General features: G+C 43.6%; 1 protein-coding gene across 2 annotated transcripts; it reads left to right on the forward strand.

Moving 5' to 3' along the window:
- Positions 1-8,140: 8,140 nt before the first annotated feature.
- On the forward strand, positions 8,141-17,626 carry LOC124001730 (thrombospondin-1-like). 2 transcript variants are annotated; one of them, XM_046308746.1, is made up of 22 exons: positions 8,141-8,336; positions 8,476-8,565; positions 8,716-9,275; positions 9,543-9,618; positions 9,849-9,941; positions 10,047-10,156; positions 10,481-10,606; positions 11,236-11,332; positions 11,624-11,797; positions 11,903-12,079; positions 12,175-12,348; positions 12,452-12,732; positions 12,854-13,072; positions 13,174-13,281; positions 13,439-13,598; positions 13,693-13,811; positions 14,303-14,537; positions 14,720-14,947; positions 15,072-15,343; positions 15,455-15,552; positions 15,667-15,806; positions 15,920-17,626. In XM_046308746.1, exons 2-22 carry the CDS (start codon positions 8,502-8,504, stop codon positions 15,925-15,927), a joined length of 3,519 nt encoding a protein of 1,172 aa, XP_046164702.1. In that variant the 5' UTR covers positions 8,141-8,336; positions 8,476-8,501; the 3' UTR covers positions 15,928-17,626. The 2 variants fall into 2 exon arrangements, with proteins under 2 accessions (XP_046164702.1, XP_046164705.1); XM_046308749.1 differs by having other exon boundaries at positions 8,479-8,565.
- The last annotated feature ends 822 nt before the right edge of the window (positions 17,627-18,448 follow it).

An 18,448-nucleotide genomic window follows, 5' to 3' on the forward strand; every position in this document is an offset into this window, starting at 1 on the left:
GTTTGCACACTGCATTTCCCTCAGAGCACTCTTGGCCTGTAAAGGGCACAATAAAAAACACTGGAAGTGTTTAAACTCATACTGTAGGAGCATTGAGAGCCAGAACTCCCTGACCACTCATGTCTATGTCCGTTAAGTGGCTTTGACAGAATTAGAACCTCTACATCAGAAGATTGCTATGATGTCATGGGAATGATGTATGCTGATGCGCTGTGGAGAGCTGTGGCCGACTGGCTGTTAATGGGTGCTCAGTGTCTGAGGGGTGGCACAAGAGAGGTTTGGCTTCAATTTGTCACCATTATTCAAAGCAGTTTAGATGCATGGTCTAAACAGAATCCAGTGCCTGAGCAGTTGAAATTGCACACCCATACTTTCAGAATAGACTTGTAAGGGGAGAAAGCCAACAAAAGCAGAGTAGCCACAGCAAATATAACAGGAAGTGTAGGTGGAAAGATAACATGCCATTGTTGACCTTCGATCTGTTCCGCAAACCCCAGTGCACAAATCAGTATTGTCTGCTCCTTGTTGTGGGATAGTGCAAGCAGGTGCATAGAACCCATTAGGGTCGCAGAAAGACAATACAAACTCAAACTTGAATTGATGTTTGACAAATCAGACTCAAGACGCACGTGGCAAGGACTACAGGGTATCACGGACTACAGGGTATCACGGACTACAGGGTATCACGGACTACAGGGTATCAAGGACTACAGGGTATCACGGACTACAGGGTATCAAGGACTACAGGGTATCGAGGACTACAGGGTATCGAGGACTACAGGCTATCGAGGACTACAGGCTATCGAGGACTACATGGTATCACGGACTACAGGGTATCACGGACTACAGGGTATCACGGACTACAGGGTATCACTGACTACAGGGTATCACGGACTACAGGCTATCACGGACTACAAAGGCAAATCCAGCTGTGTGCTGCCCACCGAGCCAGACAATACTGAGCCATCCAGGAAGGCCCTCACTGCTTCGGACGACTAGGCGCTTCCGCTCTCCAAGGCTGACTTGAAGAACACTCTCGAAAGAGAGAATACTCACTAAGCCACTAGCCCAGATGGCATCCCTGGCCGCATCCTCAGAGTGTGCGTTGAACAGCTGGTGGGCCTCTTCCTCTTACATCTTAAACATGTCCCAGGCTATAGTATCCCTGATACATGTGACCATATTGTACTGTAAATTGTGCCTTCCTGTATTATACTTGTATTATACTTATACTAACACACTGTATTTATTCTATTCTACTGAGCCATTTACTTTATGTAAAAAGGGACCTGCAAGTAAATAATTCATTGGACGGTGTATACCATGTGTGTCCTGTACATGCGACTAATAAAACTGTAATATTGTGGGAGAGGCAGGCTGGTGTTCTGTACAGTGAAAGACGGGCAGTCTTGTGTGCGAGCGTGAGCATGTTTGCCCAATGTGTTCACCACTCTACTAATGCACTCTTATGATCCACTCGATTAACACCTATGAACATTCAGATTACATTCATGCCATAGATGACAGTTTGCCAATATGTATAGGTGCTGTGCCTTTTCAATTAGAGAGGTGTTTACGTACTGAAAAAGCCGAAAAAGCCAACAAACAGAAGATCATCCCTACAGCTGCTTAGTTTTAGAACTGAAAAACATTTGTACAATGTCAACTGGAAACTCCAGCAATGGAACAGGAAACATTCCCCCCAAAACATGATGTATGATTATAGTGAAAAGAATCTTGGTGACTGCTTCGTACAAGTAATGTTCACATATTTGTCTGCTTTGTGTTTTTTGGGATATTCATTTTCCATTTGAGGTCAACTTAATTCCATAATTTCGTAGTAACAAGGATCATGGTACGTTCTTGAGTTTTTGCTATTGTCCAAAAATGTACTTTTCATTAAGACTGAAAGAACATCACTGAACAATATAATTAGTCATACATATGAGTTCCCTTTCCAATAAATCTTCTTCTGAACCTCATCAGTGTCAGTATGGGAAGCCTCAGAATCATTCCATTCCATTGGTGCCTTTCAGTCAACAGTAGCTTTTCAACCACTGGCGACAGTCTGAAGTGCAGTTTGAATGTCCATGGCACTCAGACAATGTCATCATTATCCACGGTGTGTAGTCGCCAGGAGGACCACTAATGTGATGATACTCCTTGTTGCTCTGCATAACATAATGCTTCACGATGCATTTACAAAAGACGGGGTTACATTCTAAATGCTTTTTTACATTCTTGGATTCAGTGGCCTCTCTGGCTAGGAGTTTAGTGGCATGTGGTCTGTCAGCTCATTATTCATCCATACAGTTAACTTAGTACAGTGCATGGACCAGGCAAAGCACAGTGGCAAATACCTTTACCTTGGAAGGCAGCTAGTCGTCCATTATCACCAGCTCTGAACCAATTAGCTAGAATGTTTTGTGCTTGCATGTTTGGCACGGAAGAAGCACTGTGGATGACTTGGTGTCCGTCTTTAAACGATGAGTGAAGACAAGAGCTTTGAAAGAAGTGCATCTAATCTAACACTATGACCTCACTTCCAGGAATCGAGCACAGTCACTGCCACCAATTCATCATCTTCTTCCAATCATGGCTCCAAGAGGACTCCAATGTTAGCTAACTCACTGCACTGGAAATACTTTAGCTAAGTTACCTTAAAATATGTTGCCTTAGAGATCAAATGAAATCAAATGTTTTTGGTCACAACGTCAACCTACCGGGTGAGCTAAACACCTTTTTCTTAAGATTCGAGCACAATGACCCTGAGCTGCCGAAGAGAGCCCCCCATGACAACTTGGGCTACATATTTACAGTCTCCACTGAGGACGTATGTAAGTCATTCAAACGTGTTAACCCTTGCAAGGCTGCCGGCGCAGATGGCACCCCGAGCCGAGCCCTCAGAACATGTGCAGACCAGTTGGCTGTTATGTTCTCTGACATCTCTCCTTAGCTCAGGCCACTATTTCCAGCTTCTTCAAGATGTCCACTATCATCCCCGTGCTCCAGAAAGGGAAAGTAATAGAACTGAATGACTACCGACCAGTAGCACTCACTTCCATCATCATGAAGTGCTTCGAGAGGCTAGTCAAAGACCATATCACCTCCTCCTTTCCCGACACACTCGACCCTCTCCAATTTGCCTACCACACGGACAGATCCACGGACGACTCAATCGCTATTGCACTGCACACGGTCTTTACCCACCTGGACAAAAGGAATACATATGTGAGGATGCTGTTCATCGACTACAGCTCGACCTTCAATAACATAGTGCTCATTACAAAACTCTAAGAAAGTAGGCACTCTGACAGCGTGGTGCAAGGTAAGCAACCTCTCCCTCAACGTTAGCAACACTCCAGGTGGAACCAGGCTGGACATGCCCTCATCCTCATTAATGGGGCCGCCGTGGAGACAGTCATTAACTCCACGGCATACACATTTCAGAAAGCTGAAATTGTCTAACCACACGGACACCACAGTGAAGAATGCACGACAGCGACTCTTCAACCTCAGGATGCCAAAGAAATTCAGCCTGTCCCGAGGGCCCTCACAGTGTTCTACCGGAGCACCATCGAGAGCATACTGTCGGGCTGCAACATAGCCTGGTACAGCAACTCCACCACTGCAAACCACAAGGCTCTTCAAAGGGTGATGCGTGCAGCCGAACTCAGCATTGGGTGCCCTCTGCCTGCCCTACAGGACACCTACAACACCATGGTTCGCAGGAAGGCCAAGACGATCATCAGGGACCCCAGCCAACCAAGCCTTGCCCTGTTGTCCCCTCTTCAATCATTCAGACATGGGTAGTACAAGAGCATCATGGCAAAAACTGAAAAGACTGGCCAATAGTTTCTACCCACCACTAGTCAGCTACTGTTACGGCATTCTTCTGTTGAAGGAGAGGCGGACCAAAACGCGGTGTGGTTTGTGTTCATCTTGATATTTAATTAAAGAAAGTACTGAACACTGAATACAATAAACAAATAACGACCGTGAAGCTAAATGAGACCTGTGCTGACACAAGCAACTAACATAGACAATCACCCACAAACAAACAGTGCAACCCAGGCTACCTAAGTATGATTCTCAATCAGAGACAACTAATGACACTTGCCTCTGATTGAGAACCATACTAGGCCGAAACATACAAATCCCCAAATCACAGAAAAACAAACATAGACTGCCCACCCAACTCAAGCCCTGGCCATACTCAATAAATACAAAACAAAGGAAATAAAGGTCAGAACGTGACAGATACCTATTTCACTTAGTCCTGCATGTTGGAGCTCAAAGCCTGAGATTTTCACTGAACCCTGCAATCACACCTGCAACCCTGTACATATGACTATTAAACAATCAGAATCACTAAATACTACATAATTTAGATCAAATCGTGCCAGACAGTTCTAAAGCCATGGTAAAAGCCATACTTCTCTTGTAAGCCTTTCGGGATGAAGTGTGGATTACCATCAGTGATTTACCACGGCCAGCAGTTCAAATTCATTTCAGAACTTTGGCATGTTCCAGAGAACAAACAGCAGAACAAGAAAAGCCTTTGGCCAAGTCTGGCAACTAATTATTTTATGTTCTCTGGATTGGTTCTCATGTTCTCTGGCTTGGTTCTCATGTTCCCTGGCTTGGTTCTCATGTTTAGATGGTTTGGTTCTCAAACTTCCATGGAAGAATCTGGCTGTTTGATGGAAAAGGAGCTAGAGACTGTTTAATAAGGGGAACATATTTTTTGCATATAACCTTCATGTCATCTCCCCAACTAGAGCCCTGCCATGTGTTCCCCTGCAAGTCTTCACTGTGCTCAAGGAACTGGCCAGCAATGATTCAACTTCTATCATCTGGTGATGGTCACCTGACATTCAAGGCTGCTTGATCCTCCTGAACATGATCCACTTGTGCTCTCACAAATATAAGGCCCTGGCACTGGTGTCTTATATTTGCATTTTTGGAGATGATTTATTGAAGCAGTCACTCCTGAGCACTCATGTGACAAATGTGCCTCAAGCTGAAACGTTAGCCAAAACACAGTTGCAAATACACCCCCTCCTTCACGCCACACCTCTTTCCGTAAGGACTTCTCATGGTTGCTGCAGTAAAATGCATGGCTGCAGGGCATGGAGTGGGAAGTCGTGCAGGCTGGTGGAGGTGAGTGCTAATGTGCGTTGACTGACTCACCATGAGTGGTTGTAGATTCCAGGCCTTAGGGCACATGGATGAGGTTCCTCATCTGAAAATATGCTAACGCTAGCCTGCTGGATCACGCACAGTCTAATAAAACCAATAAACTGCCATTGATCGGTCACAGGGATAGGAGCCCTGGAGCTGCAGGACCAGGAAACTCTCATCACTCATCTGCATGGGGTCAGCATATGGATGGTTAAGAGTGAAACACAAATCCATGTGATCCACTAACATGCAGTCATGTTTAGAATCTCTGATACATCTGATAGACATTGACTTTCAAACTGATGTATGATAATGATAGATAATAATAGTGAACCATTCCTCCCACAACTCATCAAAATGATTTTGCTCACACAATTGTATTTCTAAAAGTTAAAGAAAGTTAAAACCATACAGCAATTGTCTTCAGAACCATGTCAGTCAGAAAACGTTATGGACATGTATCTACTGTGGCCAGAGCAGACCCCAGTCATGGCATCTTACTGAAACGATCATACTCTAAGTACCTCCACTCCAGAGATGCACATCTTCAATTTGGCCTCTGCATTTCCTTCAGGCAATTCATGAAGCAAACTTGTCCAGCTCCTCTGACCCAGATGTGTCAAGGTACAAATCAATCAGCCTGCAGTCTGGTCAGTACCTAGAGACACTGTCATCGTTGCTAGCTAAGCCAGCAAAGTATTCAACGGATATAGTTGTAGACAGAGCATAGATCTACTATGTTTAAGTACACAACGTATGTTTATTGCTATATCTAACAGAGTTACTTACTGGTAAGACATTACCGGTCCTGGGTGGGAAGGTATTCACAGCAATAGACAGGATTAATGAATGATGTCATTGGTCATTGCTTCCTTTGTTTAGATACTTGGGAATAAGACATATGATCAAGGGTGAGACACTGCGTAGAAATTCTTAAGAAAGACTAAACACATAAACTCTCTACCTCCTACCCTGAAAATCATACGTCTCTACTTTGTGTGTGTGTGTGTGTGTGTGTGTGTGTGTGTGTGTGTGTGTGTGTGTGTGTGTGTGTGTGTGTGTGTGTGTGTGTGTGTGTGTGTGTGTGTGTGTGTGTGTGTGTGTGTGTGTGTGTGTGTGTGTGTGTGTGTGTGTGTGTGTGTGTGTGTGTGTGTGTGTGTGTGTGTGTGTGTGTGTGTGTGTGAGAGAGAGAGAGAGAGAGAGAGAGAGAGAGAGAGAGAGAGAGAGAGAGAGAGAGAGAGAGAGAGAGAGAGAGAGAGAGAGAGAGTAAACACTGCTATCTATGGTCTGTTTCCGCTGCAGTCTGAACTTGGCTTGCTGGGTGGTTGGATGAGTATTCATCAGGACCTGGCATGTTCCTACACCAGCCCCTCCTCTCACACATACATATAACGCCAACCCCGCCTCCTATTCTGTGAGGTCACAAACATACCCCATCTGACACGCTTGGTCACACCTGCGTATGTTCTCTGTGTGTCTCAACTTGTCTCCGAAATATGAGACTCTATTCCAATCCACCCCACCCCCAAGGACATTTTCCATTAGAGCATACATTTATTTGACCCTTGAGCACTATTGCATTATAATTTCCTGATTCCCCAAACTACTGAAACACTGATGTGAATAGCCTACTACAGCTGTCATAAGTATTCCCAGTCATAAGTCTTTCACATTCCAATGGTATGTATATGCTGCTGGCGCTGGTTCAGGTGTCCAGATGATGCCTGCACAAAATCACACTCAGGGTTCTGTCTATCTCATGTATTTATAGGACCCCCTCTATTTTAGGGAGTAAGTCATGATGCATCGGCGGTAAGGTGCTGTGAGTCTTCTGCTGTTTGTCCAGAGTGTTTCCATCACTGTCATTGTCTCTTCCTCATTTCTGCTCCTATCCACATCTGGAGGGAAGTTACTTTTCCAATAATTAGCTGACATTGATTTAGGGTAAAATGCTTCATCTGAAAAAGTGAAATGTGGAACAATTCTCAATCAGGAAGGGGGGAATCTGTCATTACATAATAGGGGGCAACCAAAAGGAGGTTTAAGAGGGTTTAAGAATGACTCATAGGCTATGCATGGCTCTACCTTTCACATGATTGGTGATGTCATGTTAGGCAAAGAACCCAAGGAAGTGATGGAAATGATCAGATACATATGATGACGATTATTTCCCTTTTTTTGTTGAATTTATAATACAAAAATGAATACAATGATCAATAAACATGAACGGTTTCAGTATCAGCTGAAGTGTAATAACGGAATAAAATCTTAAATACCCCAATAAAATCCTAAATATAGTCTACTAGTCTGGCCCAAAATCCCTAGAGGCAATAACGTTTTCTGAAGTTATACTTTCTTCACTTTTCTCATCTTCATGTGAGGATGGAAAGTCTGACCAACATAAATCTAAACTCACACATCGCCTCCCAGTGGATGAACTGTGAATGAAAGAGGAATAGATCAGCAATAGGCCTATGCATCCTCTCAAAAAGCCAAAATATTCACATTAATTTATATATACATTTTCCATTAGCTTATATCATATTAAAGTATTATTTTTCCATGTATATATGACTATCTCAAAAACATTTTGGCTAACAATCCACATGTTTTTATTTTAAGGGGATCTACATGGTAAATTCTGTAAATCATGACAATGTTTTATACATTTTATTAAAAAGAGACAAAGAAAATAAAGAGGGAAGCGTATTTGACAAAGAATGTACTTTTTACAGGAAATGACTGATTGGCCCCTGTCCTCTATAAAATATTTATATGGAAATTCGGCTCTGGAATGCATTTTTTTCCTATGTGTAGCCTTCGCCTTGGATATTACTCTCAGCGTCATGAGGTAAGAAGATAAGGTCGTCCCTTTTTCTTTCTGCGATCTGATTGGAGGAGATGTCGTCTCAGGAATGTCATGAAACTATTGAAATAGCACTTATGCCCGCAGTGTTAGTAGAATAGTTTGAGCATCAGAATAAAGAAAGAACAAACTTGAAAAAGAGTTTTCAGCGAACATAAGATTACTAAAACTATTCAACGAAGGGAATAAACTTGGAGAATTTAAGAAGAAATAACGGAACAACGAAACTGTGAAAATCCAGGGCTTTCCTCAACTGATCCATCTGTGATTTATTTATTTTATTCAGGTTGGTAAATTCTAATAATAATATTTTATTTAAATAACATTTAGCTTTTTAAAAGATACTTATTACGTTTTGATAATGGGCCTGTAATCTTGAGAAGTGTGTAAATGACTACCTATTTAACAGTTTTTCTACTTTCTAGTAGAAACAGATTTCTGAGGTTTCAAGATGAAGTTGATAGGAGTATTTCTCCTTTTGGTGCTTTGGACTTGTGAGGGCAGCCGGGTAGCAGGTGAGTTTTTGGAAACTTGGGTAAACATTATAACATTTTTGACAATATGCTTTTTAAAATCAACAATGGAATTATTCTGTTAAAAGTTCCTGTTTTGTCTGTGAACGTGAAGTTTCCAAGAGAGACTCACTACAGTTTCTCCCTTCACAGAGAGTGGAGATGATAACGGTGTATACGACCTATTCGAGCTTGTGAAAGTGAACAAGAGGCACCAAGGAGTTACCTTGGTGAAAGGCGCAGATCCCTACAGCCCAGCCTATAAGGTTTTGAACGCAGACCTGATCCCCCCGGTTCCCGAGATCTCCTTCAGGGACCTCATTGATTCAGTACAAGCTGAAAGAGGATTCCTTCTCCTCGTCAATTTCAAGCAGTTCAAGAAAACCAGGGGTAGTATTTTGACTGTGGAGAAGAATGACGGATCAGGACCGATATTCGAAATTATTTCTAATGGCAAGGCGCAAACTCTGGATGTGGTATACTCCACCGGGAACAAGCAACAGGTAGTGTCCATAGAAGATGCAGATCTAGCGACAGGACATTGGAAGAATATCACGCTGTTCATTCAGGAAGATCGTGCCCAGCTGTTCGTAGGATGTGAAGAGATCAATATATCCGAAATAGACGTGCCCATCCAAAAGGTCCTGACGCATGAGGTTGCTGACATTGCCCGTCTGAGAATTGGAAAAGGAGCTGTGAAAGACAGATTTATGGTAAATATGACTTGATTCATGTGTTCATAAATACATTGCAAATAATGATGTAATTATGTTTAAAAATAAATGTTACACTTCTGAAGTTTATAGCCTAGTCTGAGTAGCCCCAACCTCGTGGATCGCGCACTGCGTAACGTTTGGCGTCCAGAGATGTGATATTATTTGACATACACAGTTAGATATTATGATCCCTAAGGAAATGTATTGAAAAGTTGTAGACGTGTGAATATGGAATAGCTCTAACTGGAATGTGTATTTGTGCAGGGAGTGCTTCAGAACGTGCGCTTCGTTTTTGGAACCACTTTGGAGGCAATCATGCGCAATAAGGGATGCCAAAGCTGTAAGTGTGATTTACAAAATTAATGTTATAAAAAAATATATTTTTGCATTTAAATGTTGTAATTACTGTATAAGTTGATGTTATTCATTGCTTTTTAGTTGTAAAAATCTAAATGCCTTTCATTACCAAATATAATTACTAGTACCGGAATTCTATATGGCCATTGATAAAGTCTCTTCAGGTGGATGCTATTATGATGTTCATGGAAATTCCTGTCTGTCCTCCTCCAGCTGAAACATTGGCTGATGTCATGACCCTGGACAACCCAGTCAATGGGTCTAGCCCAGCAATAAGGACTGATTACACTGGCCACAAAAGCAAAGGTGAGACCATACTTCACTCTGCAGGGACAAGACCACTTGCTCCTACTGGTCTGTGCTCATGTGAAGGAGGGAGGTGACTAAACTGATTGCTTTTCTCCTCTTTAGAAATTCAGCAGGCCTGTGGCTTTTCCTGTGAGGATATCACCAGCATGTTCAAGGAGCTCAAGGGACTCGGCGTGGTTGTTAAGCAGCTGTCAAACGAGCTCAACAGAGTGGTAAGCACAGAAAGCAGCTGGGTCTGTGCACTGTCATCCTTCCTCCCTCCCTCTCAAGTCTATCTGTTCCCAGTTAAAACCTCTCCACTGCACAGCCACTTGCCCTTGGAATGGCAGGCCCTGACAGATCATAATGGCTGCGATGTGAATACACAAATATGTTTGGCTGCCATTGAATTTGTATTTGCTTTAGTTAAATCAAGCTATGTCTTAATCACAATGTTGATTGGTAATTAATTATACTGGAACCGTGGCCATGTAAAAGCTTCCATCCTATTGTCTAAACACATGTCCCTCTCTCTCCCTCCCCTCTTCTGTGTTCAGAATAAGGAGAGCACTTTGCTCATGAACCAGATGAGAATCCACAGTGGGGTCTGTCTTCACAACGGCATCGTGCACAAGGACAAAGATGAGTGGACCGTGGACGGCTGCACAGAGTGTACCTGCCAGGTAGGTGTCATCACACTTGGTGGAATGCAGTTATTCAGTAACCCAGCCAGTAGTAAACTGTGAATACCAGGCAGTAGCTCCTCAACCCCTTCTGTAGAGAGGTGTTAATGGGCTCTTGTGTTTAGGCTCTTGTGACTAGGCAGTGTCTGTCTGCTAGCCATCACCTCACCTCTAATGAGATGTTTGAGAGAATAGCAATAACGCAGTAGGGGGATTCTGCCCTGTCAAACTCCTCTCTCTCTCACTTTCTCTCTCACTAAGGGTGTTATTGTAGTTATCTAGTTGGCCAAGTATCAAGAATGTGTATTTAATTAGTACATCTGCAGAGACCCTCTGTTCTGCCTTTCCCACTGTCACCGTCCTTCCCTCCAGACCCCCAGCACAGTGCTTATCCTGAACCCTAGAGCAGGTGCACAGATCTAGGACGGTAGCACAGTGGGGATCTCCCTGCCCCAGCCAAACATCATCCCAATGTTCCCAAACATAGCAATTAGTCCTGGCAAAGCAGCAACCACTTTTGCACAATGCAAAGTTAATGGCCCAGATTAATTTCCCGTCTGTCCTTGTTGTGGCCGGACAACCTGCTCTGGAGACAAACTATTTACTAATTTCAGCAATCCTCTCTATAGAACTCTGCCACTGTGTGTCGCAAAATCTCTTGTCCCCTGATGCCCTGTGCCAACGCCACCGTGCCCGATGGAGAGTGCTGCCCACGTTGTGGAACCCGTAAGTACTCTTCTACTGTTGAAAACAAGCCTGTAACAGTATTGTAGTACTTTTTTTGTGAGGTGGACATGAACTTTTTTTGACAACCTGCCTATCAGGTGTATTTTAATTTGGAGAAGTCTTCCTTTATCATTTGTCAGTCATTCACATTCCCTGAGTACCCCTTGGAATGCCAGGTCTCAAATCTCCAGGGCTAAATGTATTCAAATAGACTGTTCTTTGAAAATCCTTTGCCCCCCCTGGCTGAGCTCTGCAGCGTTAATCGCTCTCCCATTGTCTCTCCCCCCCCAGCGAGTGACTATGCTGAGGATGGCTGGTCCCCCTGGTCTGAATGGACTCATTGTTCTGTGTCTTGTGGACGGGGAATCCAGCAGAGAGGTCGATCATGCGATCGCATCAACAGCAACTGCGAGGGCACCTCTGTGCAGACCCGCGACTGCTACCCTCAGGAATGTGACAAGCGCTGTGAGTAAACCTACCATTTCTACTCAACAGTATCTCTCAGTACCATACATCTCATGTGTACTGTAGTAGCACATTAACTAATAATTATGTGTCTGTCCTTTACAGTCAAGCAGGATGGTGGCTGGAGCCACTGGTCTCCCTGGTCCTCCTGCTCTGTGACATGTGGTGAAGGAGTCATCACCCGCATTCGCCTTTGCAACTCCCCAACTCCCCAGATGGGAGGCAGAGACTGCCAAGGACAGGGCAGAGAGACCGAGGTCTGCCAGAAATCACCATGTCCAAGTAAGTAGAAGAGCAGCATCTAAACACATGTGCCGATCTATCTGTCTGGAGATACAGCTGTAACTCATCTCTCTCTCTCTCTCACTGTGCTTTAGTTGATGGAGTCTGGGGACCCTGGTCTTTATGGGACACCTGCTCTGTCACCTGTGGAGGTGGATTCCAGACTCGCCAGCGTCTTTGTAACAACCCCACCCCCAAATACGGAGGAAAGGAATGTCAGGGCAACGGCAAAACATCCCAACTGTGTGGAAAAGAGGACTGCCCTATTGGTACGAATTGTATTAATAGATTATGACATTTGTTATTTTAACCTAAAAGTGTACAAATCCATTTTTGTTCAGTATTTTAAAATCAATATGCTTCTTTATATAGATGGCTGTCTGTCCAACCCCTGCTTTGCTGGTGCTAAGTGTACCAGCTTTGATGATGGTTCCTGGAAGTGTGGCGCATGCCCAGTGGGCTACACCGGAGACGGCATCAACTGCAAGGACATCGATGAGTGCAAGGAGGTCCGTGACGCATGCTTCACACTCAATGGAGTCCACCGCTGTGAGAACACTGAGCCTGGCTACAACTGCCTTGCCTGCCCCCCTCGCTACTCAGGACAACAGCCCTTCGGGAGAGGAGTGGAGCAGGCCACAGCCAAGAAACAGGTGAGACAAACTCTGGCTACTGCAACAAAATACACAAATGTGAGGATTTCTATTTATTCTAATGATAGGAGGTCAGCAGCACATCTTAACCCTTTAGTATGCATCTCTCCCTTCCCCCTAGGTGTGCACACCCCGTAACCCCTGCCAAGACGGCAGCCATGATTGCAACAAGAATGCCAACTGTATCTACCTGGGTCAGTTCAGCGACACTATGTTCCGCTGTGAGTGCAAACCAGGTTACGCTGGCAACGGCCACATCTGTGGAGATGACACTGACCTGGATGGATGGCCCAACAAAGACCTCCTGTGTGTGGAGAATGCCACCTACCACTGCAAGAAGGTAGGAAGGATCACTCCCCCAGCACTGCACAAAGTCTATCCCTAGCTTCTCCACTGTGTTATTGTGGTTATGACTCTCTAACCAACCCTTTTTGTTTTCAGGACAACTGTCCAAACCTTCCCAACTCTGGACAGGAGGATCACGACAAAGATGGGCTTGGTGACGCTTGCGATCACGATGATGACAACGATGGGATCCCTGATGATAGGGTGAGAGATCAAAACAGGACTTGGTTATCTACATAGAAACCAAACAAAGCCATCAGTAGTCCTTTCTCTTATGGGTTAGATACATTGGAGGAGTCAGGGGGAAAGCTACTAGCACATGGACAATGTAGTAATGGTGTACATTTTTTCAAATTATTAGGACAACTGCCCAATGGTCTACAACCCCGCTCAGTATGATGTGGACAGAGATGACGTTGGTGATCGATGTGATAACTGTGTGCATGAGAGCAACCCCGACCAAGTCGACACAGACAACAACGGAGAGGGGGATGCCTGTGCTATTGACATTGACGGCGATGGTAAGAGATCATCACTCCTCCAACATCAGACAATGAAATCTCTCAGTCCTTAAAAGTTGTCATAGACTGATATAAATGTGTGTTCACTTCGCAGGCATTCTAAATGAGCGGGACAACTGCCCATACGTCTACAATGTGGACCAGAGAGACACTGACGGGGATGGAGTGGGAGACCACTGCGACAATTGCCCTCTTGAAAACAACCCAGACCAGGTAACTGCAGCTTTCATCTTCTACTACATAAGAACCCAATCTTATCAAGTATATTGGAGGGAAGTAGAACTATCATAGAGCCCCGCCTCTTAGGACAGTAGCCATAGATTGCACCTGTGCTCAGCTTTAATGAAAGACAGGAATGTGAAAATGTGAAAGCTGGGAGAAGAATGAGTGCAATTCTCCCTCTCTCCTTATTCATTCCCCCCTTCTGAATAGATATGAATGTGTATGTGTGTGTGTGTAGTCTTGCCAAGGTGCAAGGAAACAGTATTCTTGTTTGAAGAGAAATTACTAGCATACCTGAAGACAAGGGGGCACAAGGATGAGGGATAGAATAGCACCTCTCATATTGAGGGAGATTACTTAAGTTGAGAGTGGTGAAATACATTCATTATGTCTGAGTGCATTGAATTAGAGCCACGTTTATCTCATACAAGTGTGAAATAATGTGTTTTTGTGAAGACTAAATTAATTGTGTTGTTCTACAGATTGACTCTGACTCAGACCGTGTGGGAGACAAGTGCGACAACAACCAAGACATTGATGAGGACGGTCATCAGAACAACTTGGACAACTGTCCCTATATCCCCAATGCCAACCAGGCCGACCACGACAAAGACGGCAAGGGTGACGCCTGTGACCACGATGATGACAACGACGGTATCCCTGACGACAAGGACAACTGTAGGCTGGCCTTTAACCCTGACCAGCTGGACTCTGATGGTGAGTCACTCTCTTCGGTAGCTCTATCAAACATTGGCGCCATTCAACTGACCTATTGAATGATTCATCTAGAAAGAGAAAGTCTCGACAGAAATGCAGTCACAGACATTACTATAGGGTTGGTTAGCTTGTTGTCTCCATGAAGAAATGTCTAAGTGCATTTCTCTGCCTCCTCCTCTCAGGTGATGGTCGTGGAGATGTTTGCAAAGATGACTTTGACCAAGATAACATACTTGATATCTACGATGTGTGCCCTGAGAACTTTGCCATCAGTGAGACGGACTTCCGCAGGTTCCAGATGGTACCACTAGACCCCAAGGGAACCTCCCAGATCGACCCCAACTGGGTGGTCCGTCACCAGGGCAAAGAACTGGTGCAGACCGTCAACTGTGACCCTGGCATCGCTGTTGGTACGTACTTGTAACATATATATATATAACACCTTAGGAACTAAAGAGAACAACTACAAAACTACCATTCATAGATTATGGTTCCATTGAGAAAAGTCCTAACCAACTTCTTTGTTGTCTACAGGGTTCGATGAGTTCAACGCAGTGGACTTCAGTGGAACATTCTTTATCAACACAGACAGGGACGATGACTATGCTGGATTTGTGTTTGGGTACCAGTCCAGCTCCAGGTTCTACGTGGTAATGTGGAAGCAGATCACACAGACCTACTGGTCCCACACGCCGACCAGAGCTCAGGGCTACTCCGGAGTGTCCATCAAAGTGGTCAACTCCACCACAGGACCTGGGGAGCATCTGAGGAACGCGCTCTGGCACACCGGTGACACTGCTGGACAGGTACGGTCAGCTTCAGTCCACATTACAAGCCCAAAGCACATAAGAGCAGTGAGAGAGATAACCTCTGGGTAGGAAACATTTCTCATGTCTTTTTGTTATTCCTCCTCTTAGGTGCGTACTCTGTGGCACGACCCCAAGAACATCGGCTGGAAAGACTACACTGCCTACAGATGGCACCTGATCCACAGGCCCAAGTCTGGACTCATCAGGTGAGCTCAGATTAGCTTTAGCTCTGAACTCTTTAGCTCCTCTGCCTTTACTGAAGCCACATAAACTCCTGCTTTCATGTGCTGATGATCTCATGTCATCTTCCTTCCTTTCAGAGTTGTGATGTATGAAGGCAAGAGAATCATGGCCGATTCCGGAAATATCTACGACAAGACCTATGCTGGTGGAAGACTAGGCATGTATGTCTTCTCTCAGGAGATGACATACTTCTCAGACCTCAAATATGAATGCAAAGGTAAGATGCTTTCAGGAATGTTTTGTCAAACAAAAAAAATGACTTGCTCATGCCCTTTTAGTCAAAATATGTACAGGGTTTTAACTGATTCTTTCCTACTCTTTTTCCTGCAGATTCTTAATCGGACTAGAGAGAGGCTCGTAGAAGAATGTATTTACCTGCTCAAATATAAATGTAACATATGACCTGGGACCATATCTTTATTACTCTTTACTTTGCGACAAGCACATTGGTGGAATGGAGAGCAAGTGTGTGGGATTGAGGCAGAATGGACATAGGCTAACTGCCTGCCCTATGATGACTAGACCCCTGCACTAACAGCAGGTTGAGCATAACTTTGCTCAGTGAAGAAATCAAATAGATTTCTCTGCACTTCTGAATTAGTTGCTATCCCACTCTGGATGGAGGTCTAAAGGGAAGAGTATTTTCATTTATTTCCGAGCATTACTTCAGCTCTGCAGTGGACTCAAAAGGACTTGACTTGTTTCCAATTGAAGAAAGCAGTAGGATATGTACTACAGATGGGCCAGAGATGCCCCTTAAAGGAACTATTGAGGGACCGTGGACGGTATGGATTGGCTGTTACTATCAATGAGAGTGAATGTTTGTCTGCGTGTATGCTACCCATGAAGAGCTTTGTGATAAAGACACTTAAGCCAGTTGTAGTCAAGGCATTAGCCATTTCAAATTCGGTAACTAAATGGCTTCTAGTAGACCCTTGCAGTTCAGCTCAGTATGAAGTATGTCTTCAGGGTTTGACCAGGCTTGCTAAGTGGTTTCTCAGGAAAGAACTCTAGGTGATATATGGAATGAGCACAGAAGCAGGACTAGCACCCAAAGCCAATATAGACTACTAGCGAACAACACAACTGCTATTTTGCCAGGATTCCAGGATGTCTTTTTTTTCCTCCATCTTAGCTCAGACATTAGTGGAGAGGGACAGAAACACATGGGCCAGTCTAACCTGCCTTGAGAGGACTATTGTTACCAAGGTTGTACATAAGTTATTATTTATTTTATTTACTACCAGTTGAGAGTATTGACACATGATCCTAGAGTTAGGATATCTCTCATCTTTATTCATCTCTGTCTTATTGTCATTAAAACTCGTTCTAAATAACTGGAATCTTGAAACAGGGTATAAATCCCTCTAAAAAAGTCCTCTCATTGCAGGGTGCAGTATTAACTCTCACGCCAACCTTCCAAAATAGACAAATTAGGTGTCATTGAAATCCCATTGTTCTTCTGCACAGTAAGACTGACTTGTGTGCTTGAGAATGTGTGTATATTTCTGATGGGGAAAACAAAGGAAAACCTTTATGTACAAATATTACCTCATTATATTTTTGATTGAAACCAACAAAACATGAGAGTACCCTTTTAGCACCAGAGTATACATAGGTTGGCTTCTTTTTGTGTGTCACTGTAGTACAATCATTCTTTTATGATGTATATCAAATGTTTTTTTTTTGTAGCAGAAAATTCCCCTAAAGTTAAAAAAAAAACGTTTTCTGAAATATGTTGTGCTTTATGTATGTCCTGTGCATTTGTAATGGATAAATTATTGTTATGTTTGTCTGTTCTATGTTAAGAGGTTATTTAACGTGTAGATATATGCTATTTAAATAATTTATCAAGAAACGTGATCCGTGTTCCTGATTGGATGAACTTGTTTGCACACTGACATGAGGATGTCTTTGGATATGGTTTTGTTCAGTATTTTTTACTTTACTATAAGTGATGCTTGTCTATAAACATTTTTACCATAGTTTTACATTTTGTAATGTCAACCGAACAATAAATACATCAGGAAAAATATATCATCATTGTTTTTGTCCTTTCCTTGCTTATGGATGTATTCTCAGCTTTGATATGCACAGTACTATGAAGCATTCAACAGAAATAGGTCATGTTCTGTAAACTCTGATGGAATCTATCACTTTAGTCTGGGGAGTCCTCGAAGAAAGGCAGTATCCTTGAGAAGTGAACGGCATGGACATTTAGGATGAACTAAGGTCCACATTCAATAGGACTTTCACACTACAATATCCCCTTGAAAACATGATCCCACACCTAAGGAGACAAGGAATTTAGCAACAAAGCCTTCAAAATGATTAGTTTATGGATAAAACTCAAGTTGTGTCAATGTCTACCACCTTATACTATTACAAATGTAGAGCTATTACACAATATAACCCACAGTGAATAAAACCTAAAATAGCTTACAGAGTCACACCTATCTGAGGCATTCCACAGACCTACAGCCTTTGCTCTTTGGCTTTTGTAGAGGTGCTAAGAGACAGTGAGCTTGTACACTGAGTTGACAAAACATTAGGAACGCGTTCCCTTTTGCCCCCAGAACAGCGTCAATTCGTCAGGGCATGGACTCTACAAAAAGTGCTGCAAGCATTCCACAGGGATGCTGGCCCACTCCAAAGGCAGGATGTCCTTTGGGTGATGGACCATTCTTGATACACATGGGAAACTGTTGAGCATGAAAAATCCAGCAGCGTTGCAGGTCTTGACACAAACCGGTGCGCCTGGCACCTACAACCGTACCCTGTTCAAATGCACTTCCATCTTTTGTCTTGCCCATTCACCCTCTGAATGACACACACACACAATCCATGTCTCAAGACTTA

The sequence above is a fragment of the Oncorhynchus gorbuscha genome, linkage group LG17, assembly GCF_021184085.1.
Source record: "Oncorhynchus gorbuscha isolate QuinsamMale2020 ecotype Even-year linkage group LG17, OgorEven_v1.0, whole genome shotgun sequence".
NCBI lineage: Eukaryota > Metazoa > Chordata > Actinopteri > Salmoniformes > Salmonidae > Oncorhynchus > Oncorhynchus gorbuscha.

Bases quoted from the DNA above. Each gene is read 5' to 3' on its own strand.
- LOC124001730 (XM_046308746.1), top strand. From the start codon at position 8,502: ATGAAGTTGATAGGAGTATTTCTCCTTTTGGTGCTTTGGACTTGTGAG. The intron at 11,333-11,623 runs GTAAGTACTCTT...CTCCCCCCCCAG, and splicing joins CTGCCCACGTTGTGGAACCC to CGAGTGACTATGCTGAGGAT. The intron at 15,553-15,666 runs GTGAGCTCAGAT...CCTTCCTTTCAG, and splicing joins CCCAAGTCTGGACTCATCAG to AGTTGTGATGTATGAAGGCA.